We start from the raw sequence: 24,901 nt of genomic DNA on the forward strand, positions 1-24,901 counted from the left end.
CTCTCATGAAAGAACTCGTAACAATGTGTGCTTCCAGACTCTTTCCTTTAATATAGCTATAGGCAGTAATTGGAAGCGAATCGTTGAATACTGACATGTATTCGTCTCTAGGAACTATGGATTTAAAGTTGCGAATCAGGATATTCTGGATTGCTGTGGGCATTTCTGATAATTTTTAGAGAAGCATGTGCATTTTTTTGAAAAGCAGAAGATACTTACCCAACAATTGCACCTGGTATATGATTCCAGTTTTTAGTGGCGTTCGAGTTGATCCTTTGCTGGTTTTACTTTGTATGTGTTATATTAGCTACTTTATGTTATTACAGTGGAAAAAATCGGACAAACCATCTTTATGTTTGATATCTATGAATATCTGTGTGTGAAATTAAGCAAATCAGTTGCAATTCTTTTAATAATGATGTTTGTTTGTTTGTTTGTTGGGGTTTAACGTCCGAGCAGCAATATTTCAGCTATATTCAGACAATGAACATGAATTGGATGATATAATGAACATGGAATGAAAAAAAGGATGGGTCACAAGGATAATAGGGTCGACAAATTTTGATTGCCACTGGAAAAAGGGGGGATGGGTAAGATTGGGCAATTTAGCCTCCTGTGGCGGAGCGCAAAGGTTCCTACTCCTATCGAATACCACAGCAGGGTTCTTTAACGTGCGAGGAACGTGGCATCTTTCCCAACACGGTGCACCACTGTGGTTTGCGGTCAGGTTTTCTGTATTATAGCCTGACAACCCCACCATGTAACACGCCAGGGGTACCCCATTCCACCACCTGGGGCACACATCCCAGTTGCTCTGTAGGCAGAGCGCCTAGCCCCCGGCTAGGTTTCTGAGCACTATTTAGTCGCCTTATACGACAAGCTTAGCGCTGCTGCAGGCCTATTCTTTTATCACCCGGACCTGCACGGGGGTTTTAATAATGACAAAGTTATTATGAAAATACTGAGGAAGGGTGTGTTCTCAAAACATTAAAATATAATTAAAATATGTCAAAATTTACCTGTAAAAATAACTACTTATTACTTATCAGTAATTGCCAGGGGGGAATTAAAGAAATTTGACAACTTCTAATTATTATATCATTTTAAAGAAGTTTCTTTAAGCTTTTAAATGGGAGCAAATTCATATGATTAAACAAACAGAAAGACACTATGATTAACAGCTTACTGGGGTATAGTTTAAAGTGAAAATGCTTATATTTCATTACCAAGACATAGGTACATTACTAAAAAGCCATTGCCGTTCAGCAGCTCTTTCTCTTTCAGTTGATATGAATTTCATTAATAATAAATGCATTATTTTTCACAAACATTCAATGACAACTCATACATTCGTTTATGAACCTTTCAAAAAAGTGATTATTTTTTTGGCTTATTTGTCTAAAAAGACCACATTTTGAAATGGAAAATATTTACATTTCTTTTTAGATAAATAAAAAAATATATGTTGCTATTCTCCAACCTTTTATCTTTAATTTGGGACATCACTCAACAAAATCCATCCATTGTTTTTTACTAACACCTTAAGCAAATTTTTTCAACAAAGAAATTTGAGAAAATTGGCTAATTTCAAAACTGTCGAATAGCAATGGCAATGTTCTATATAGATTAGTACAAGTGACTTCTCCCTCTAATATACACTTCCTGGACGGTCGAAGAAAAAATACCCCCCAAAAAAATCCTCGGGATTTATAAGTTTTCACAATGTGGGCCGAGAATATGGACATCTCGAATTATGGCGGGAAACTAAAGTTAGATCTCACTATTCTGATTGTTTTATTTTGCGTACGCTGAACGTCAGTTTCAAATAAAGTTCTTTTATATATTAAATCTCCAATATAAACTGTATCAAAAAACCTACAATACTCGTAAGTGGGTACGTAGTTCATTCATTGAAGGGTACTTGTTTATAAAAATCTTACATCAAATTTCATTGGCCTATATTTGTCAGTATCCTTAATTAAGGATATGTTGGGCCAATCAAATTCGGTCTTTCATACAGGCACAGTAGAATTCTACCGGCAAGCCTTCTCTTCGCCATCTTGGATCATCACGCTCCCACATGGGAACTGGGCTACCAGACGATTAGAAATTACTTGCAGTACTTAGAAGAATTTATTTTAGCAACACCTCAGAGGATTTCCAACCATGGACTTAGTTGGCATTTTAGAGAAAACTGTTTCGTCTGGTATTTGTTTTGCTAATCATTTCTTTCAATGACATTGTTCAGATTTTCGCGCTGACTTAGCGGGTTTTTCGCGTAAAGAAAATCTTAATTACGACATTTGATAATAAATATTCTTAAGATTCGTTTTATTTGTTCATTGATCATTTTATTTTGTTGTACTGTAAGCGTCCATGTTTTTGTCGAGATCTCTTCTAACTTCATTGTTATTGAATTCTTGCATTTTGTCGAAGCTGTTCCGCCGTGAAACAACTTTCAAGTTCAGAACAATTAACTCCTGTAACTAGCTTGTTGAAAATAATTCTCTTGCTACCTTATTTGATCAGTAATTGTTTGATTAATCTAGCATCATGACAATTAAAGTAAAGGGTGATTTTATTGTTTTTACATCGGGTGAGGAGTGGGGAAACTGACGAACATGCTTAAAGCATTTTTTACAATTTTGTTTTCTCAAGCCCTACCTCACATAAGTATATGTCACTACACAACAGTTAACATGAAAAGGTCTGCTTCTTTTAAAGGGTGGAACAAAAACTTGACTTGTACATGAAATGTTGTCTTCCTGGTTCTGGACAGTGTGAATCAAAGCAGCATCTAGTGTGACACTACCATGAGCATAATGATATGCAGTGATCAATAGGTTTCCACAGGAACATTCAAATGAACATTCGCTTTCCCACACTTGAAGTTGGTGTTCCAGCTTGAACAAACCCTTTCTATAATTCAAGTTTTCTGTTTGCCCAAGGAGAAGTTGAGCATGATGAACAACGTAATCATGCTAATATTGAACTTGCCCCAGTTTTCAGATTAGTGGAATCCTGGTACACTGATATGGTACAAGATGTAGTCTTAATTAAATAGGAGAAACCTGAAACGCTCAAAAGAAACATAAATGCATGCCACTTTTCTTTTTTTGTAAGTCCCAGTTTTATTATTCTAATAAACTCTGAATACGGTTTTAATCTTCCTTTGTCTTTTTAAACGCTGTTTATTGTCAAAATTTAGATCAATTATTTCGCAAATGGTAGTGGAAAGATAGGACATGGTGGTTGTATTCATAATTGTTATGGTTAATTGTTTAGACTTTTTTTTTATCATCCTCTTTGAAATGAATGATTTTTACTATCAAGTCAAGGTTTTGTACAGGTGTTCCAAATTACCCAATTTAAAACAATGATATACTTTCCCAATTAAAAGAGGATGAAGAAGTTTAGTTGTGAAAAAAGGCCTACAATATCACTGACAGGGATTATTCAATACTAATACTAGCAGGGGCTGCTCTGCCCTCCAAAATTCTGTTGCCAGAAAAATCACCAGTTTTCAGAAATTAGAGCCAAAGGATGCCCAAAATCATACATTGAAAAAAAAAGTACAAGTCCACCAATGAAGTATCTTTGTCAATTCATCAAAATAACCTCTCCATTCATGACATACATGTATTCAAGATTCACTCTTGATGAATGTTTAAGCAGGTTTTTTGCTCTAGTCTGTCACTTTCATATGCATAAAATAATAAAATACTACACCAGAAACAGGTATTTTACTTCTGTCCAAAGGCTTTATATTACTATTCTCATATAGTCAATGATTTTGAAACATGTCCACCTTTGTCCTTTATGGTCTAATTTATCTAATACAATATATATATTTTTTTTTAACAAACTTGATTCTTTTTTTTCAAGTGATAAAATTTCTATCAAACTACATTTTGTACCATGGACCATTTACTGTGTCCCTGTTTAATTATCTTGATATCTGAATAGCATTTCTTTAACTAGATTTTTGGAATCCCCATTCTTTTTGTTTACCGATTTTCCCGCCAAAAAGTCACATGGCAAAAGTGTAAACAAATGTCATCCATTTTCTTTTACCAATTCTTTCATTTTGAATTATTTAGACACTTCTTGATGGGATAATCATTGTTAATTGGATTTAATTTTTTCTGTTATTAGGTACATGTAAGTCTGTTTCTGAATGTATTACATGGTTAAACAGGGCTGTGAAACTTGTGTGTAGCCATGTGCACATGGCCTTAATTGTGTTTACCTTTGACAACATGATCAAAATTTTGATTGGCTCAATAATATATTTACATTTGAATGACACCTCCCATGAGGATATTGTCAGTCGCAGTCGTCTGGTCTAATTACCTTTAATTGCCTTAAGTCGTGCATTGGTCATCGTCAATTAACTCTGACCAGGTGTCGACACAAAATTAGAGAGAATATCCATTGCCAAAAAACTTCCTGTCAATTTTAATATTCAAAACCTAGGCGCCAATAAAATCGCCAACTGGTTATTCTTGTCACCAGATAAAATAAAAAATCGCAAATAGCAACATTGGTGAAGCCCAACGCGACCCCTGTACTAGTACAATAAAGTACCTGATGAAATGAAACGCCTCATACTGGAGTATTACATGTACTACAGTTTTGTAAGTGCAAAAGTGACCTTGGTTTTAACCCAGCCTGATTTCAAATGTGAATCTGGGGCATGTCATGAATGAAGTTTATGTTGATGAGTTAATAAAGATAATTAATTCATCATAGAACTTACAATCATATTTCAAAAAATGTTCTTTTCTGGCACCTAATTGGCTTCAATTAATGGAAGTTAGCAGTTCGCAATTTTTCTTGAATAAGAATTCTGTAAACCAGAGCAGTCCTGTGCCTACCTAATTTGAGAGAGAACCAGCTTGAATTTTTTTGGGAGCTACTTACATTAATTCTTAATATTTACCTAAATCGGGTTATAGTATGCTGAATGTAGGGCAGGCAGGGAATATATTTTTGTAACTTTTCTCTGCAACTACTAATAGCAGACTCTTGATATTTGGTATCCAGCATCAGGTATAGGTCTCACTGTAGGATCTGATTTCAGGCCATTCAGACATATACTTCCTGTTAAATGAATTTCGGCCTTTTCTGTCTGACCCATGTTTTATTTTCCTAAGGACAGTCCCGCAAAGACTACATTCTATACCTATCTGAAAGTCCTAGTTGTTACTTTGCAAGAAAAGTAACTATCAAACCCTGCTAATTGGTGTGTTGTTAGTGTCTACTAATATATTGCACTTCTTTATTAGGGGAGAAAAAGTATTGGAGGGTGTAAACTAATGTTCCCAACTTCTGTAATAGAAAAAGAACAGATGTGAACGGAACAATGACATAATAATTTTTCTGGTGTAATATCTAAATCAAGAAAAGGTGTACAAGTACTATTAGACTTAGTCAGCTTACATTTTTGCAAGTTCTTTTGGGTTGATACATGTATATTGAACATTGTTTTCGAAGTTAGGTTGATTGATTGATTGATTGTTGTATTTTAATGCTGTTTTTGCGAGTAGGGCCATATCGTTGCAAGGGCATTCGAATTTAGGATTATTTGTGGCCAAATTATCAACAAAATATTACTGAATACATGTTACAGATCTTGTTTTGAAAGATCTTAAAGGGTTGAGCCATGAACTGTGATTCATAGTAGTAGAGAAACAATTCAGCTATAAGAGGAGCACTGTTGGTCCCCATTGGAATACAAACAACCTGTCTGCATAGAGTATTACCAAATCATATAAAAAATATTATCAATTAAAAAGCGCAAAGCATTGATCATATCCAGGTATGTCCAATTGATGTTTTTATCCCGTCTTCAATCACTGAAAAATGCATTATAGTCATTACAAGTAATGAATTCAGAACCAAATTTATCAAAGGTCTATTTAATTAGATATGATAATTTTTCTTTAATAAGTTATGTGGCAGTGTTGTAAATATAGTAGAAAGGGCAGAACTATCAACAGATATCTATCAATTGTTCTCTCCAAGCATTTTTGTCTGCCCAAATTGTCTATAAATGTGATCTAGACATCAGGTTTGACACGGCAGTCGCATGTATTGAATAGTCTCATCTAATTTTTGTCTGACAGTCCAATAGATTTAAAGATTTTTGACAGATTTGTTTTTCAAGTTACAAGGATGTGATATATTTTTTTGCAGATTTGGTCTTTTATAGATGAACTGTCAATTCGCAAAAAAATCATAAGTGACAAAATAAGTTATAGATCATGGTGTCATATTACAAAAGCAGCATTGTGACATCTTTACTTGCATGTAATATTAAACTTACACAAATAAACAGCTCATTTGTGTAGTTGTCAACTTGATATCATTCCATTTTATCCCAGTAGTTACATGTACATGGTATTAATTAACTGCATTGTCATCATTTTTCAGATTCTAATGAGTTAGCAGCTGCACAGAGCTTTTTGGAGCAGGCTGCCCAGAATAATTTGGTAAGGATTAAAAGCTAAATTCTTCTGGAAAAAAATGGGATTACCATTCTTTTATTATTCTACATGGTTGAAAGCTTGTTGGTTTCTTTGCTGTTTCCCAAGGAATGTGTAGAAAAACAGGTTTTTAATGGATTTTTTATTTTCAGAATGTAAAATAATATCTGCTGACAACTCTTTTAAAAATCAATGCTTTTTTTGTTGTATGTCATTCAATGATGATACACTTGCCCTCTATGACAGTAATGAAATTTACCTGATTAGTCTTTCTGAGAATGGCACCAATACATAATGTATTGTTTCTTAAAAAGCAAAGGATGTTTACCTATATGGTACACCTGGTCCATGCTCAAAGTTTTTAGTGGAGTCTAAGTTACTCATTTACTTTTGTTGCTTTTTATGTATTATTTTGGTTATTTTATGTATTTTTTGTGCGTGTCTGTTTTCCCTATCTGGTCTGTGTCCCTGGATTACATTCTTTTGATTTCCTCTTGAATCTAGGTTCCTATGAGTACTCTTTCATTTGGTTAGAGCATTATATAATGCAATATTCCTTGTAGCATCTACATTTGTATGTCAGTTCTCTTGAATTGTGAAAATTTATAAAGAGAAAGGTCCCCATAGGAGTTACATGTGTCTGCAGAATTAATAACTATGGATCCGGAAACGGTATAAAATGTCGGTCATTGACTGACAAATTTTGCAAGTGACCGACAACAATTTTCCAATATCGGACATAAGAAATTGTCAACCCTTATAAATTACAGTCTGCATGGTTTTATTAGTGTATAAACATCCTGTCTACCAGTATCCTAATTGTTTAATGGAAATTAATTGACAGGTGTGTGTCAGTTTTAGCCACCTGTGACTGTGATTTACCTGTAACTGATTTGTTGATTGCATAATTGAATTAACGGTATACGTGCAGCCCCATTGAGTATACAAATTAATTTAAGTAACTTGGAGAATCTTACTTAGACTGTCCACGTGTGGTCGAAACAAACTCGTTCAATCGCTCTGATATTTTGTAAAAGACAGAGTATGTAATGAAATAACACACTTTCCAATATTTATCTTAAAATAACTACTTACAAAAGTTTTATTTAAAGTTTATTTTCGGTCTGAGCATGTGAAGGACATATACAATGCAATTGAACTAAAAAGTACATCAGAAAAGAATTAACAGAACAAACACCACATAAGGCCAGAGAATACACAAACCACTTGTCATGGGAGCAACAAAGAGGGAAACGATTCAACTTCACCAGACTCGGAGAATTTTCATACATTTATATTGGTTGATTATTTAAGAAAAAAATAAACAAGTCCATCGTTTTTCCCGCCAATCTTTCAGGGGTACAATCAGTAGTCGTTTGTAATTACTAATTAATCATTTGAATCGTTTTAACACGAAGTCAAGAGATCATTTAGATCAACATACAAAATGTGTTCACAATTTTCTTTTATAAATAATCAATTTTTTTTACCACTCGTAATTTTTCGGCTGTTTGCCTATGTGATGAAAAAGTTCAAGAGATATGATGTTTTGTTTACAAGTTAGACTGTCCACGTGTGGGCGAGACCAAACTCTTTCACTGGCTCTGATATTTTGTAAAAGACAGAGTATGTGAAATAATACAACTTCCAATATTTACTTAATAAAATAACTACATAAAAAAAATAAAGTTTATTTTCGATCTGATCATGTAAAAAACAGACACAAACCTCTGCTGAAGTCGTTCAAATGTCCGGCATGGGCTGTCAAAATTTCCGGACCCTTGCCCTGGAGCCCTGTTAGTAAATATGTTCTTAATGATTTCAGCAAGAGCTTTTGAAGTCATTGTCAGACATTTTGAGAAATGGTGCCAATAGTGCAGTCGTTCGTATGCAGTCAGGTCTTCAGCTTAAGAATGCTTTGTACTCAAAAGACCAAGCTGTTAGACAGGAGCAACAACAAAGATGGCTGTCCTATCCAGATGAAATAAGGAGTTATGTCAAACAAAATGTATGTATACAATTTAGTTGTCCTGAGATACATTTGTGTAGGCCAAAAATATGTACATGTACTCTACTGTCAACACAAATTTTAATGTCTCCACTCTCCACAGTTTAATAATATCAAAGTAATTATCAGAAATAAATATTGAAAACTATTGAAATGGAGCAATTTTATCCCAGTTTTTACTTTGGTGGAGCCACAGCGGAGAACATGAACGACTCCACTGTGAAGAGTGGAGAAATTGAAATTTTGGTTGATAGTAGTGTAAGTTTGTTTCCAGTTTAGAAATATTCATGTATATATACATAAGTATATAATTTTTTTGCCTATAACATATTTTGAGAAAAATGAAGTTATGACTTTTCTTGACTAGATTTGACCTGTACATGTGAAGAGAAATGGGAATTCTAGAGCACAGATATGGTTTGAAAATATTTATAAGCTCTTAATAAACTTTAAATCAAATAGAGATATGTCACGGATTTTGAACTACCAAGCTGATAATTCATGATAGCTAGATATTTCTGAGTTGCAGTATCCACAAATTGAGAATTCTTCTTTTGTATGAAACATAGGGTTATCTTTGGACTAACATAAGAAATTAGGTGTTATCCAGTCTTTAAAAAAGCGACTGACGTCATTATTTATTACTTTATTTTTCATTTAAAAAAGTGCATTTTGCTGTTAAGAGCAGTCCCTATGGTATTAGTTTGGGCAACTTGACATGTTGGCAAGTTTTTAATACTAATTGTATAGGCTGTTTTCTTTTCCAGGTACTCCTTGCCTTGTTGGCATTTTTCTTTTCCAGGGACTCTTTGCCTTATCGGCTGTTTTCTTTCCAGGTACTCCTTGCCTTATCAGCTGTGTTCTTTTCCAGGTACTCCTTGCCTTAGGAACAGAAACTATCCGTCCAAGTTCAGCTGCTCAGTGTGTAGCCTATATTGCTTGTACTGAGTTGCCACATGGTCTTTGGCCAGAACTTGTAGCCTCACTTACAACTAATGTAACAAATCCAGAAAGTACAGAAATGATGAAAGAATCCACTTTAGAAGCCATTGGTTATATATGCCAAGATATTGTAAGTCTAGTAGTATTAAGCAGGAAAGTTTTAAGGTGGGGGGGGAGCCTCAATACACCTAAGGGAAATAACTCTGTAAAATCTGGAAAAATCTGCAAAACATTTATTTTGTGACATTCTGATATCAAACTCAAAGCATCTTAGCAATCAAGTTTTGTTATTGAAACTTCTATATGTTCATTGAAGTTATTTCCATGAATTCTTTTACTTCTTTAATCAAAGTTAAACACTGAATCAAATTTCAAGAAATTTAAACAAGTTGAATAAATTTTAGAGAAGATGTTAAGTACCATATTAATTTGATACTTCCAACTCTTGTTGAAATGACCTTATAAGTGCAATGGAATTTTGTCTCAATTATCTAGGCTTTAATGAAAATAACTTCACATGTGTTATGCAGCATCATAGTGATTTGGGAATACATTATAAGCAAATTTGTTAGCTGTCGTCCGCTCTCAGTTGCAAATTTTCAGCAGGTCATGTGTAGTAAAAATTTCTGACCTAAAATCTCAATTTCATATTTGACAAGAATAAGTTTAAATTTCTTTGGAATGAATTATGGCTGCTGTCTGATTTAAACTTCCTGTATAGCTGAGTGGTGCTATATTTAGATAACTTCACTTATTTGCCATCGTAAATCAAATCCTTTATTTCTAAATATTTTTGGCTTTTAAATATATGTAAGGATTATCATTTGGGTGATATGGTCATATTTTTAAAAAGACAATTGCACATTACTTGACAAGTATTTAAGCAGAAAGTAAAACAGGTCTTTGTTATACTATCTAACTGAGAGGTTGAAAGTATGTACCAGTTAATAAGGCCAAATAGAAAAATATGTGTGGTTCCAGTCACCTGAACGAGCCTATTTTATTCAGAGATGACTGGAACCACATATTTTTTTATTTGGTCTTGTTATTATTGTATTGTTGTTTGTAAACAAATTTCTAACTTTGGTTGTCTTTTTTTTTTTAAATAGGACCCAGACATACTTCAATCCCAGTCTAATGAAATTTTAACTGCCATTGTCCATGGCATGAAGAAGGATGAGCAAAGGTTTGTATTGGGTATATATGACTGAATGATTTTATTGCAAAGTGAAGAAAAGTGGTTCCACTTTCAATATAATGCTATGTGAAGCTTCAGTTTGATTTTAATAGTTTTCCAGGTTGAATTCAAATGTTCATAGTTTTAGTTATGCGTATTGATAAAAAAAAAAACGCATCTGTGATATTTTTGATGGACTTTTAATGTGGCCAGTTGATTTCTTTAAACAGAATGTTGTGTCCAACAGGAAAAACTGTATTTTGATAACAGGACCAGCAATCTAATGTATTTGTTCATGTAAAATTGCTTGAGCTGTTACTGCACCACAGAGTTATATGATTCCCATTTTTTTGTCTCCTCTGCAAAAGTGAAAATTCGTTGAATTACTGTTCCTTGGATACTTGAGTTTCAGAACAAAATTTGAACAAGACATTATTTTTAGAAAATCAAATTTCCTCTGGAACTTTCCTTACCTAACAAAATATTTCCCCCCACATTGTTGAACTTCCTATTCTAAACTGCCAATCAATGAGGAACACTTTTCCATCTATGAAAGTCAATGAAAATTCTTGATTAGTCTTTCTAAGATTGGCTTTGTGATGACTGGATCTCTTATCAATACAAAGTGCATGCAAGTCTGCTGGATATTTTTTACTGGGTTTGAAATCTGGAGTCCATCCTGACACCAAAAACAACTGATGAGTTTTTATTTTTTCAGTAACAATGTCAGATTGGCTGCTACAAATGCACTGCTTAACTCTTTGGAATTTACAAAGGCTAATTTTGACAAAGAGGTACGTGAAACAATTTTTGGGGGTCATTTAAATTTCTTTAAGTCTGTCACCCTGTTTACTTGTAACGTTTACAGTCTTAAACATATAGGAGATGTTTTCTTATTCGATGTTCCTTTTCTATTTATGAATTGAAAAACTAAATTGATAGATCATTTATTTATGCACACCAAGAAAAATAAAAATAGTTCTGTTCAAATTGAAGTAAACAATAGCCAAAGTGCAAGTAGACAATTACATATATTGTGGAATATCTGCATTTGCCCTAATACAACTTCATAATTTTACTATTTTCTACACAAAGCAAGTCTGTTTCTGCTAATATTGTTACATGATTGCACTGGTTTCATTAATGTATTGTAATTGCTTTATATTGTAGACTGAGAGACATTTTATCATGCAAGTGGTCTGTGAGGCTACACAGTCAACAGAAACTAGAGTAAGGTCATTTTTTGAAGATAGTTCAACTGCCGTAGTAGCATGTAAAAATTGGAAGAATGGATACGGAATTCCTTAATTATAACTTTGATTTTTGTGATTGTTGTATTAGTGCCAGGCATGGCATTACACTTACATTGTCATGTCACATTTTTAAGGGATGTCAATAAAACTAGGAATTTTTCAATTTTGAAAATAACAACTTTTGACGTCATAAGCAGTTAGCCATTACCTATATGTATTTTCTCAGAGGTATTGAAATAAGTAGAATTCAAAGTCCTAGGACTTGGACATGATTTTTCCCACTTTATATAGGACTGCAAATAATTTGTGGTCGTATAATGGTATCACACTTTATAAATGTTTACTGATACATTACCTTTGTTATGGTTTCATCAATATCTGCTTTTATTGGTTTTGTAAGATTATGTCTAAAAGTATGAATGCCTAACTCAACATTTCTTTACTGATAGTATTTGCAATGCAAGTAGCTACTTTTGACTGAGAATCATTATTCTCTCCTTTTTTTTTCTTTTTTTTTGTCATAACTATTAAAAAAGTCTATAAATTTCTGCTAGACTTGAGTGGAATGTCAAATCGTTCTGATGTCTAAATGCATATTAATGAGGAGAAAAAATTTGTCTTCTTTCCTGCTACCCTACCTACCCTTTTTTTTTTGTGTCAACCCTAAATATTTTATCCTAGTTTGGCTTGAGCACTATGAAAATATTATTATTTAGATTGTTTGCCCATTTACTTAATGTAAAATGTTTTTAAAAGTAATTTCCCTACCTACCTACCCTATTTTTTTCTTGCTGGTAGCAGGAAACAAGTCTTATTTTTGCCTGATGAAAGTTTTGTTACAGGTCCGTGTAGCAGCTATGCAGTGCTTGGTCAAGATTATGTCCCTGTATTACATCTATATGGAACACTACATGGGACCAGCTTTATTTGCTGTAAGTTAAGATTTTTCAGAAATGCTCAGTCATCCATAGTCCCATAATGAATTTATATGTGATTTTCTCCGCTTTTTCGTATCCTAGTTTTACCATATATTCAATCTGATTTCACCAACTTTGCGCGTTTTTGTTGGATTTGTAATATTCTTTCTAACCATCGGGAACTGAGAAATTATATGGTCTCATATTATTGTGAGTTCTCATGCATAATGAAAATTTTCTTCTTGGATTATATACTAATTTTTTATAAATGAGAAAAATGGAGTTATAGATGAAGTCAAATCTGTTGTACTCTTGTAATAGATTCAAGTTAATTGAAAACTTAATTGGATTACTTTGTCAGTCAAGACAAGTTTTTATTGGCAAAATTAACATTACTGCCACTTTCTGGAACTGAGGAGTTCTTTTAAAGTAGAATGTCCAAAACCTGGAACAAATGATGTGAAATGCCTGTTAGCATCCTTATAGCCTGTCACAGTGTTTCTTAACATAAGGTGGTGGCTCCATCTCTATTTACTTCAATGCTAAAATAAAGATGTATTATTTGAAAATTGCCACCCTCCGCTTATCTTTTTTTATGCATTGTCAACTTTGTAGTAGAGGGTTTTACGTATAGAGCCAATCTGTGATGAACAACTTGCCCTCTATGACACATAATGAAATTGCCTTGATTAGTCTTTCTGAGATTGGCTTCTTGCTCATACCCTTACATTATTATTTATTCCATTAATTGATGGGGTATCACTTTATGTTACATTAATATCCTGTTTTCCCCCTGATTTTTAGATAACTATGGAGGCAATGAAGTCTGATGTTGATGAGATAGCTTTACAGGGAATAGAATTCTGGTCCACTGTGTGTGATGAAGAGGTTGACCTTGCCATTGAGTTGTCTGAGGTTTGATATGGTTACACTGGGCATTAATAAATTATATCCTCTTTATCACCTCTTTGTTTTTACCAAATATAAAAAAAAAATTGAAAAAATTGACTGATGTACAGTAAAAGACAAGCATAAATTTCAAAAAGAGGATTTCTTTGATCATCTCATTTGAAGTGACCTAATTGGTTGAAATGTGACTTGAAGAAGGATTTGAAGATGTTTTAAGTGTGTGTTCAAAAGTTTGTTTTCTTTTAAATTGAAAGAAAATCATTGTAATTTCTTCATTTCCAAATGATGTGTTACAAATTTTATAATGATTTTATATAACCGTAACAGTTCTCTGACACAGCTTAGTTATATTATTTCACAAACTCTCAATTCCTGCATTTTAGGCTGCTGAGCAGGGGAGGCCACCAGAAAGAACTAGTAGATTTTATGCCAAGGGGGCACTTCAATACCTGTGTCCAATTCTACTAGTGTGTCTTACCAAACAGGTAACCGGGCATGTGTGTATTCTTTTCAGTTATATTACTAACAATAGCATTAAATGGGGGTGTAATAGGTCCTTACTTGGGGCAAGATCAATATTTTTTTAAATATCAGTCACAAATATTTTGAATAGGGCATTTCATTTGTGGACATGTATGTTAAGTATGTCCATTTATCATTGACTGCTCTGTCTTAAATGAGAGGGTTTATTGCACCCCTAAATTTTTTGGAAGCCAGTTGAAAAATAGAAAATGTGTTGCTTCTGTTGCGTAAGAGAAGTTTTGGGATATTATACTGCAAACTGTCAAGAATATTCTCCAAACTTTTTTTTTTAAGATTATAATGACCTGGGCTAGATAATTTTAGATAGACATGTTTAAAAGTTTCTCAGATATATTTTACAGGCCACTTATCAGTAGCAACACCTATTTTATTTTACAGTCTTAGGCCATTTAAATTTATTTCTTGGTTCTTTTAAAATTTCGCTCCGGTCGTAATCCTGGTACTAGTTAAAATTGATGAGTCCTGGAAGAAATTTTTTAATAGTGCATTGAAAGATATATATCGAAAATCATTGAAGTTTTGGGTGAAGGCTAGTAGCTGAAAATGTTCAGTGGGCTGATTGATATGAAAAAGGGGACCATTTCTATTTACCTTTTATCGCTCGAAAAATATGTGAAAATGATGCCTTTTTTCATTGTTCATAGATAGATAAATATGTAATTTCATTATGATCAGAAAGTCTGTGAACCAAGAATTTTATATTTTTTTTTGGCCTTAACACAAATAGTACAGCTAGTGTGAACAAACACCTTTACATGTACATTTCCATGGCCTTAAATCTGAACTTTTTTTTCTACTTGGTACATATGTATCTGTCATAAGACATTATACATCAATCAACCTTTTATGCTGTGTCTTTTGAAAAACTTTTGAGTAGTTATTACAGAAAAGGTACTCGTTTTATTTGGAAGTGCACCTCCAAAAAAAAAATTCTCCATTTAACAAAAAACGCTGATACTCATGAAGAGGCAAATAATAATTGAATGGTTATAGCTTTTGGTAATTGGGATCTGTAACTCTTTGTCAGACTCCGGGATGATTTTCTTTCCCTTTTATTAGTGGAATTCTGCTAATTGAAGTCTGGATTTTACCATTACCATTTTTTTTTTCCTTATTTATTTCCGATTTTAGCAATTTCCAATTTGTATTAAATTCCCCTCGGACCAACTGTTGACTTGTATCTGACGAAACTTAGTATGAAGGTTTATTAGCAAATGCTTAAAAGGGAGGAGGAATCAGAATTAAAAGTTAAAATGTTGAAGTGGGGGTGCTTTTTAGTGACTTAGTTCCCTGTTCTACTTTGAACAGACAAAAAAAAATTCTACTGGCTTTTGCAGCTGATTTAATTCTGAAGGTGTTGAGGAGGTAGACCTAGGGTAAGGGACACAACTCTTCCAACTCATTGAAACGTTTGTATTCATCATTTTACATCAATCTCATGTAGGCATCAAGGAAACTTGGACTGATTTCATTCTATTTCAAAGGAAAGCTTGAAAGGCTTCGGTGAAATTGAATATGATACAAACATGTCTGTGGTTTCTAGAGTTATGTCCCTTATCCTAGGTCTACCTCCTTAATTCTGAAGGTGTTAAAGGAAGTGTACTAGTATTAGTCTATAACTGTTCACATGAGCTGTATTATAAGTTAGTTAAGGAGTGTTTATGACAGATATCTTTCTTGATGTCTCTGAATGTCTAGGGTCCTGAAGTTTCTATTTACTATGCATGAATTTAAGATGTTATCAAATTATTTTTACCTAATTTTTAATTTTTATACCTTACTTTAATGCAATTCTTTTAACACCCATATATTAACCTCTTACCACCCTTTATAATGTACAAAAGAAATTTTTAAAGGCTGTACCTTATTGTCTTGAATGTAAGGCTTGATTTATATTATATTTCATATAATTGACCAAGATAAGGCTTAAAGCACATACAATGATGCTTTTCAGGGGATATAGTCGGTCTTTTTTTAAATACATTGATAATCACCTGATGAACTTCCTTAGGTTGTAGACTGGACAATGTAGAAGATTTAAACTAACAATCAACATCTTTTGAATTGTTTGATGAAGGGTAATAACAAAATTACTGAAATGATGAAACATAGGCAGTAGTCTCCTTTTTAATTGTCCAGTCAAATGCCTTTCACTTGGTAATGTAATAAGAAAACCTGACTTTATCCCCTGAAATAAATTATTTTACTTGCAGTAATATGTACTTCTTAATTCTGAAGGTGTTGAGGAGGTAGACCTAGGGTAAGGGACACAACTCTTCCAACTCATTGAAACGTTTGTATTCATCATTTTACATCAATCTCATGTAGGCATCAAGGAAACTTGGACTGATTTCATTCTATTTCAAAGGAAAGCTTGAAAGGCTTCGGTGAAATTGAATATGATACAAACATGTCTGTGGTTTCTAGAGTTATGTCCCTTATCCTAGGTCTACCTCCTTAATTCTGAAGGTGTTAAAGGAAGTGTACTAGTATTAGTCTATAACTGTTCACATGAGCTGTATTATAAGTTAGTTAAGGAGTGTTTATGACAGATATCTTTCTTGATGTCTCTGAATGTCTAGGGTCCTGAAGTTTCTATTTACTATGCATGAATTTAAGATGTTATCAAATTATTTTTACCTAATTTTTAATTTTTATACCTTACTTTAATGCAATTCTTTTAACACCCATATATTAACCTCTTACCACCCTTTATAATGTACAAAAGAAATTTTTAAAGGCTGTACCTTATTGTCTTGAATGTAAGGCTTGATTTATATTATATTTCATATAATTGACCAAGATAAGGCTTAAAGCACATACAATGATGCTTTTCAGGGGATATAGTCGGTCTTTTTTTAAATACATTGATAATCACCTGATGAACTTCCTTAGGTTGTAGACTGGACAATGTAGAAGATTTAAACTAACAATCAACATCTTTTGAATTGTTTGATGAAGGGTAATAACAAAATTACTGAAATGATGAAACATAGGCAGTAGTCTCCTTTTTAATTGTCCAGTCAAATGCCTTTCACTTGGTAATGTAATAAGAAAACCTGACTTTATCCCCTGAAATAAATTATTTTACTTGCAGTAATATATACTTCTTATGATTGATAATCAAGGTCATTTTATATCATTCATGTACATGTATCTGGCAGTATGCTAAATGAGCTAATTAATTAACCTAATACTGGATGTTTATTGATTTTAAGCAAATGAAACTATTTGAGCTGTGATTATTGCTATTTAAAATGTTTGATATGTTGAACTCTTTTGAAATTACTAATTGATTGATGGCATGCTAGGGGTTATTATAAGAATATCATGGTTTCAAGGTTCTATGTTCCTGTGGAAAGATTATCTATAAAAACTGAAAATCCCTGTAAATTAGACTTGGGAGTTCAAATGAGAAGTGGTATGTCCTGCTATCCCAGCCTCTGTAAAACATGAACCATTGACCCTGAATTTTATGTAGATAATTTGTTACAAGTAATAATATTTACTATAATATCTTTAAATTTACCTGATTTTTTGTATGCCCTTTGTCTCAAATTATGCTTTATGTAGTGTGTTCCATAAGGCCTAAAAAATCTGTGTTTCTGGTGTATATGATACAGAAGGCCTAAAAAATCTGTATTTCTGGTGTATATGTTACAGTGGATTCCACATAATCACATACCTGTTAATTGCATGGAAAAAGAATAAATACATTTCCCATCTTGTCCATGTAAAAAAATCCTCTAATTTGTGTAACAAAAGACTAAAAATTTCAAAAAAACAAGATATTGATAGTGAAACAACGTTATGTCTTTCTTTTGACTAGACACTTAGGCAGGAATTTAAATAAACATGAAAAAAAAAGAATATGTCCTACATTGATATTGAAAATATTAGGCATTTTCCCTTGTTATTATAAATTCTGTGAATTGTACATTTATTCTGCCTATTAGACTATGTGATTTACAGGAATCCACTGCATAACTAGTACAGTTGAAAGCAAATTTAGTGTAACACTTGGTTACCTGAAACACAATTGTCTAAATTACATGTAGATCTGAGTATGACTTGAAAGTTGGTTTGCTCATGTAGCTTTAGCTCTGTGTATTACTTATGTGTCAGTTAAAAGTTAAACCAATTCAACCAGCCAGAAAGGGCAATTGACCTAAACCCCCGTGCTTTCCAGATCCCTTGCCATGTTTTAATTAAGAACAGTTAAGACTTTATGGCTTGAAATGAAACTCCTATTTAAAATCCTGATTTTAGCTTTATTTTTCTATGAGTAAGTTGTGTATGTGTGGAATTATGTAAGACTAAAAAAAATATGCTAGGTTCTCAGGCATTGCAGCATCCCTAAAAACCCTCCCGCATCTGCTATTATTATTCAGTAAAATCCAGAAATTTTATATCCATTCTGGAAATTTTTTTATCTAGTCCAGAACTGACTCTTCATTAGATAACAGATTTGTCTCTGCATTTGACAGAAAGGTAAAAAATACGATGGGCATGAGGCTATTATTTAAAATTGATCATTAAAAAAGTATGTCTCGTATTTCTTGCCACATCTCATATCCAGTAAAAATTTAATGCCATTGAGTATTTTATTTAACTTCTCAACATCCTGTATGTTTACAGAATTGTTCGATTCGATGAAATTTCTTGAAAAAAAAGTAAACTTGGTTCTGATTAAAAAAAAAAACCAAGCGTCCCTCCCACATCAATTTTTTTTTAAAGTGTCCTGAGAATCTAGGCATTTTTTTTTTTTGGTTACATTATACATAATAAAACAACTTAAACTAATCTTTATCTTAAACCTTAGTATGATATTCTGTATTTATTTTATAGGAGGAAATAGATGATGATGATGAATGGAATCCTTGTAAAGCTGCTGGTGTCTGTCTTATGTTAATGGCCTCATGTTGTGAAGATGATGTCGTCCCACATGTACTACCATTCGTACAAAAACATATCAGTGATCAAGATTGGCGTTACAGGGATGCCGCAGTTATGGCATTCGGTAAGTGGATTCAAGAGCCAGGTGTACTTTGAGAATTTTCACACTGTTTTAATGCATTGAGATGTATCAATCAAAAACATCCCACAATATACAAGGTTTGCTGACAAAAACTACAGCATTCAAGTAAATCAATTTTTATGGTACTGCAAAACAGTAAAGAACCATTTGCATGAGATTAAGAATTTTATCAAAAATATTTTGAAAGTGAAACTAGAGTTTCTTTAAGCCATTGCTTTAAAAGTCCGGGATATATTGTGATCATGGTGTCTACTGGCTTGTCCATCCACAGCTTTACATAACAGTTCTTAGTCCCCTAACAGCTTTAGCTGAAGGGGACTTTAGATTTGCAACTCAATCCTGCTGTCAGTCAAGAAAAAATTTTTAAGATTTCCATACTTTTTTTCTAAATGCTTGCAGATATTGAGCTGAGTTTTGGTTTGTGAGTAAACCTTGATGAATTATAGATCAAGTTAATGTGTTGTTCCGCTTCGCTTTGAAATTGGAAAAATTTACTGAAATTTAAGTTTTCCACATTTTTTATCTAAATGGTAATGGATATTGAGTTGATTTTTAGTATTTTAGGCTACCCTTATGAGTTACAGATCAAGGTTACTGTTTCATTAAGCTTTGCTGATTTTTGTCAGAGTTACGGCCCTTGAATGTACTGAAATTTAAGTTTTCCACACCTTTTTTTTCTAAATGGTTGAGGGTATTGAGCTTATTTTATGAGTTACAGATCAAATTTATGTTTGTTCCAATTCGCATTATAGGCCTTGGATTATCCAACATGTAAGTTTTCTGAATGCTTGAGCTGACATTTGGTATGTGATGAGATGCAGATCAAGTTTACATTTTGTTCCACTTTGCTGATTTTTTCTTAAGTTACCAACTTTCAGTTTTACACACTTTTTCTTAAGAAAGCCTGTTAACATTATCTCAAAGTGACAATAAGTTTATATAACAAAAGATCGGATAATTATTCATTTGGATTAGTATGGAATTTGAAAACTAATGTGTCCAAATATCTGTGCATTAACTTTGCAAATCTGCATTTGTTAAATGGATTTGTACATCTCGTTTTTCTTTGTCTATATCCCTTCTTCCGTTAAAGGTTCAGCATCTCAGTCAATATCTAGGACATTCCTTAGTGAAATGTTTTCATTCATAGTTTAATAATACATTAAATTAAACACTGAAACATTGCTAAATACATCTTTATATGTATATGACACATAAACACAAGTCAAACTGAGGAACACATGTTTTATAACTTCTATATAACATTAACAACAAAAATGTAAACAACGTACTTTGGAATAAATCTACAGCTGACAAAAGCAAGATTTGAAGTCTGAAATTTATACAGTTCTGTTCCTAAATGTATAATGCAGTGCAAGCTAGAAATTACCAATACTAGTCCTGATAAAAGTTTGAATTAATAGCTGTCTCGACATTCAGTCTTCATGGTTAACTTTTTCAGACAGAAGCCATTCGGACTTCCAAAGTTTGAAGTCTGAAGGATTTGTCAGTGGCCCAAATAAGAAAATCCTATTATAATGAAATTACACAACAACAAACGCTCAATCTTGTTTTTGTCAGCTGTAGATTTATTCTTAAGAACGTTGTTTACATTTTTGTTGTTAATGTTACATAGAAGTTATAAAACATTTGTTCCCAAGTTTGACTTGTGCTTGTGTGTCATATACATATAAAGATGCATTTAACAATATTTCAGTGTTTAATTCAATGTATTATTAAAACTATGAATGAAAACATGTCATTAAGGAATGTCCTAGATATTGACTTTAGCAGAACCTTAAATTCAAGGTCATTTCTTCAGTTTGTCATTTATATTTGATGATCCAAGGTAGTATTTGGGTCAATGATATAAACAGCCAGTAGGGGACTATGTATTGTTTTGCAATACTCTTAGAATTTTATTATTATTATTATTATTTTTTGGTGACTACTTATCACAACTTTATATTTATTGTGGTATGGGTTTGTTGGCTTATTATCTGACACTTTTCTTTCAGGATCAATATTAGAAGGACCAGATCCACAAAAATTAAAACCTATAGTTGAACATGCAATGCCGATGTTAATAGAGCTGTTAAAAGACTCAAGTGTTGTAGTCCGAGATACAGCTGCTTGGACTGTGGGACGTGTTTGTGAACTTTTACCTGATTCTGTGATTGATGAAAAGACATTGAATTCCCTATTACACGCTTTAGTTGAAGGATTAGCTGCTGAACCTAGAGTTGCCAGTAATGTTTGTTGGGTAGGTTTAATCAGTGCTGCATTCCTTTATAGAGAAAAATAAAGCTGTCATTATTATGTCCATTAAATTAACTGTGCAATTCAGTATTCAATTACAGAAAAAAATTCCATACCAATCACCCTTTAATTTCATTTGCTGAAGAAATTTTGGACAGACATGAACTACTTATATGGAAATTGTTGTATTAAGTGTTCGCAATTTTTGTTGGAACAGTCATTAGTCATATTACCAATACTAGTCCTGATATAAGTTTGAATTAATAGCTGTCTCGACATTCAGTCTTCAGGGTTAACTTTTTCAGACAGAAGCCATTTGGACTTCCAAAGTTACAAAAATTTGAAGTCTGAAGGATTTTTCAGTGGCCCAAATAAGAAAATCCTATTATAATGAAATTACATAACAACAAACGCTCATTCGATTCAGACTGTTTAGATATGACTAAGAACCTGAAAATAAACAAAACACAACACTCGAAAAATTTTTGAAGTCTGTCAGGCTTCCTAAGAACATAATTTTAGGGACCGGAGGCAGATTTAATGGGCTGGGCCACTAGGCCATTGGCTAAATTCGAAGACTGGACATTTAGCCTTTGGTTGAGAGAAACCATACCAGAGAGAAATTTTATTTAGATTCATTGTTTTACTGGCCTGTAATTGGAATTTTTACAGGCCAACCAGCATTTAACCAGCCTTACACTTTAGACTGTTGGTTTTTTGTACAGAATGACTTGTAATTGATAGTCCGCTATAGTGCTAACATTTAAAATTTGAGTAGTATTGATACTGGTATTCACATATAAGGGAAATTCAGTGTTAAGTTCTTTTTTGAAAGAAATACTTTTTGGATTATAATCTGTAAATAGGCCGGAATTTATATAGCAGGTTTAGCACTTATCAGTTCATAAGCAAAAGGTGATTTTATTCAGTAGTTTAACCAGTTTTTGCTTGCTAAAAACCTCATTTACTGTTAGTATTCTTCACTTTCTGTATTGTGGATTTAGCCAATTCATGCTTCCCAGTTTTTTTTTATATTAAGGAGGTAGACTTAGGGTAAGGGATACAAATCTTAAAAATCATTGGAACATTTTTATTCAGCATTTTACAGCAGTCTTATGTAAGCATCTAATTAACTTGGATTCATTTTATTCTGCTTCAAACGAAAGCTTGAGAGGCTTTTGTGAAATTGAATGTTATATAAACATCACTGATTTCATGAGTTAAGTCCCTTACCCTAGGTCTACCTCCTTAGAATACCTTGCCTTCTAATTTTTTGTCCAGTAGCCCTTTGGTCTAGCAAGTTTGAATTTTTGGTAGCCTGAACTCAAAATTAATAGTCCGAAAAATTCAGATTGACATCGCTAAAATTTCAACACCGAAAACTATCGACGGACAACAACGACCCTCAAATCAAAATAAGAACCATGGTAATTTTAATTTGACAACTAAATATTATGTTGTCCTACAAGTATTTGTGAAAGATTTTATTATATAAATCGATTAGTTTTTATTTAGTTTTACTTTTAATCATCGTTTTTTATAGTAACTCTAACATAAAATAAACATTGCGGCATATTGCTGTTTTTAATTAACGCCCGGTTTTCAGATATCGTCAGGTTTAACTCGGAATGATTTGACAAGAAAGGACAAAAGGTCGCGAAAGTAAATAATGACAAAAATAAACAATAGTGACATTGTCGTAACTTTGTAATTATATTTGGGACAGAATGTAAACACAACAATGTATTGTAGGTCATTGAAACACTTTAATCTTACACCTTCACAACTCGAATCTGACTAGCCCGGTCGGGCTACGGACATTTAAACTGTACTAGCCCTAGGCTGATTTTACTAGCCCCGGGCTTCGGGCTAGTGGCTAACGTCGAGGACTGGAATCATCCTTACTCATCTAAACTGATAATGACAAGTACAAAAATTTATTTCCTTTCTTCAGGCTTTCTCCAGTTTAGCTGAAGCGGCGTATGATAATGCTGACACTACAGATGAAAATGCTGAACCTCAGACTTATTGTTTATCTTCATATTTCGAAACAGTTGTTGAAAAGTTGTTAGTTACGACTGATAGGTAATAATATACATATAGTTCAAATTGTTGGTCATTGTTAAAGAGTAATCAAGGGAACCAAGATTCTAGTGGAAATCAAACGAATGTAATCCAGGGACAAAGACCCAACATGAAAAACAGACAACACAACAAAGAACATAAAGTGACTAAAATAATACATACAAAGTAACAAAAGCAAATGAGCAACTCTGACTCCACTAAAACTGGGAGCGTGGACCAGGTTCACAGGTAGGGTAATTGCAACATTGAAACTTAGGATGATCTAGAATCGTTAACTATTAGCTTACGCAGACTTTTTGTATCGCGCTAGAACTCTAACAAATAGGCTTCTGGAACAGGGTTATGTTGCTACAAGATTGAAGTCATCACTACAGTAGTTTTATGGTAGTCATCATGAACTCATGGATCGTTATGGTGTATCCATCAGCACCATGAAAACTGATTTATTCAATGGGTCATAGTTTTCCTTTCATCGTTTGTCTACCCTGGACTTGACTTTTTATGAGCAACTCGGCGGGTGTTTCTAGAAAAGCAGAGGACGCTTACCCTACTGGTGCACCTGGTCCTTGCTCCCAGTTTTTAGTGGAGTTCGAGTTGCTAATTTGCTTTTGTTACTTTGTATGTATAATTTTAGTTACTTTATGTTCTTTGTTGTGTATGTCTGTTTTCCACGTCTGGTCTTTGTCCCTGGATTACATTCTATTGATTACTGCTATAACCTTGGTTCCCTTGATTACTCTTTGAACGAAGTACTATTTAAAGATACACATATGTATAGGTTATTTATTCTGAAGACTAAATATCATGATTTGGTTTCTCTTGATATTAATAGAGTTAACGTAAAACTTAAGTACACAAATTTATTTTGAAGGGAGCATATCACTACACCCGTACATGAGATAGTTACAAAATTGCTTTTTTTCTACAATATGAGTTAAATGATGTCTGTACATGGTCTGAAATAAACATTTGGGCAAGTTTAATGTCTTTTTAAGTACTTTGTCTAAGAAATTGACAAAATGTGTACAAGGTGTGATATTTACCAAGTGTTTTTATGCCTGATATAAAAAGGTCAAATTAAGTTGAAATGCACTATGGAAATACTGGTGGGAAAAATTTTCTTAAGTAAGCAATAAAAAAAAATCTACATCATAGATGCTTCAGGATAAATTCAAATAGCTTTTCAGTTGTATTGAAATGACCAAATTGAGAATAATGATGTGCAACCATTGCCCAATTCTTGCACAGAAAGATATTTTATCGTGCATTAACCAAAGGATAA

General features: G+C 33.0%; 1 protein-coding gene across 3 annotated transcripts in view; it reads left to right on the forward strand.

Annotated features, from left to right (window-relative positions):
• The first annotated feature begins 2,014 nt into the window (after positions 1 to 2,014).
• Positions 2,015 to 24,901, forward strand: part of LOC148599536 (importin subunit beta-1-like) — a 45,953-nt gene continuing 23,066 nt past the window's right edge. For 2 of the 3 annotated variants that reach the window (XM_088557111.1, XM_088557110.1), the window contains exons 1-13: positions 2,032 to 2,206; positions 6,436 to 6,494; positions 8,314 to 8,496; positions 9,368 to 9,568; positions 10,548 to 10,624; positions 11,334 to 11,409; positions 11,786 to 11,845; positions 12,711 to 12,800; positions 13,590 to 13,700; positions 14,078 to 14,191; positions 19,086 to 19,257; positions 21,294 to 21,538; positions 23,489 to 23,619. In XM_088557111.1, the coding sequence (XP_088413237.1) occupies positions 2,167 to 2,206; positions 6,436 to 6,494; positions 8,314 to 8,496; positions 9,368 to 9,568; positions 10,548 to 10,624; positions 11,334 to 11,409; positions 11,786 to 11,845; positions 12,711 to 12,800; positions 13,590 to 13,700; positions 14,078 to 14,191; positions 19,086 to 19,257; positions 21,294 to 21,538; positions 23,489 to 23,619 (1,559 nt within the window). In that variant the 5' untranslated portion in view covers positions 2,032 to 2,166. Of the gene's footprint in view, positions 2,207 to 6,435; positions 6,495 to 8,313; positions 8,497 to 9,367; positions 9,569 to 10,547; positions 10,625 to 11,333; positions 11,410 to 11,785; positions 11,846 to 12,710; positions 12,801 to 13,589; positions 13,701 to 14,077; positions 14,192 to 19,085; positions 19,258 to 21,293; positions 21,539 to 23,488; positions 23,620 to 24,901 lie in introns of all 3 variants that reach the window. The other variant, XM_088557112.1, reaches the window with a different exon arrangement.

Source organism: Perna viridis, chromosome 13 (genome assembly GCF_037379345.1).
Source record: "Perna viridis isolate PV_CMFRI_1.1 ecotype Kerala chromosome 13, ASM3737934v1, whole genome shotgun sequence".
NCBI lineage: Eukaryota > Metazoa > Mollusca > Bivalvia > Mytilida > Mytilidae > Perna > Perna viridis.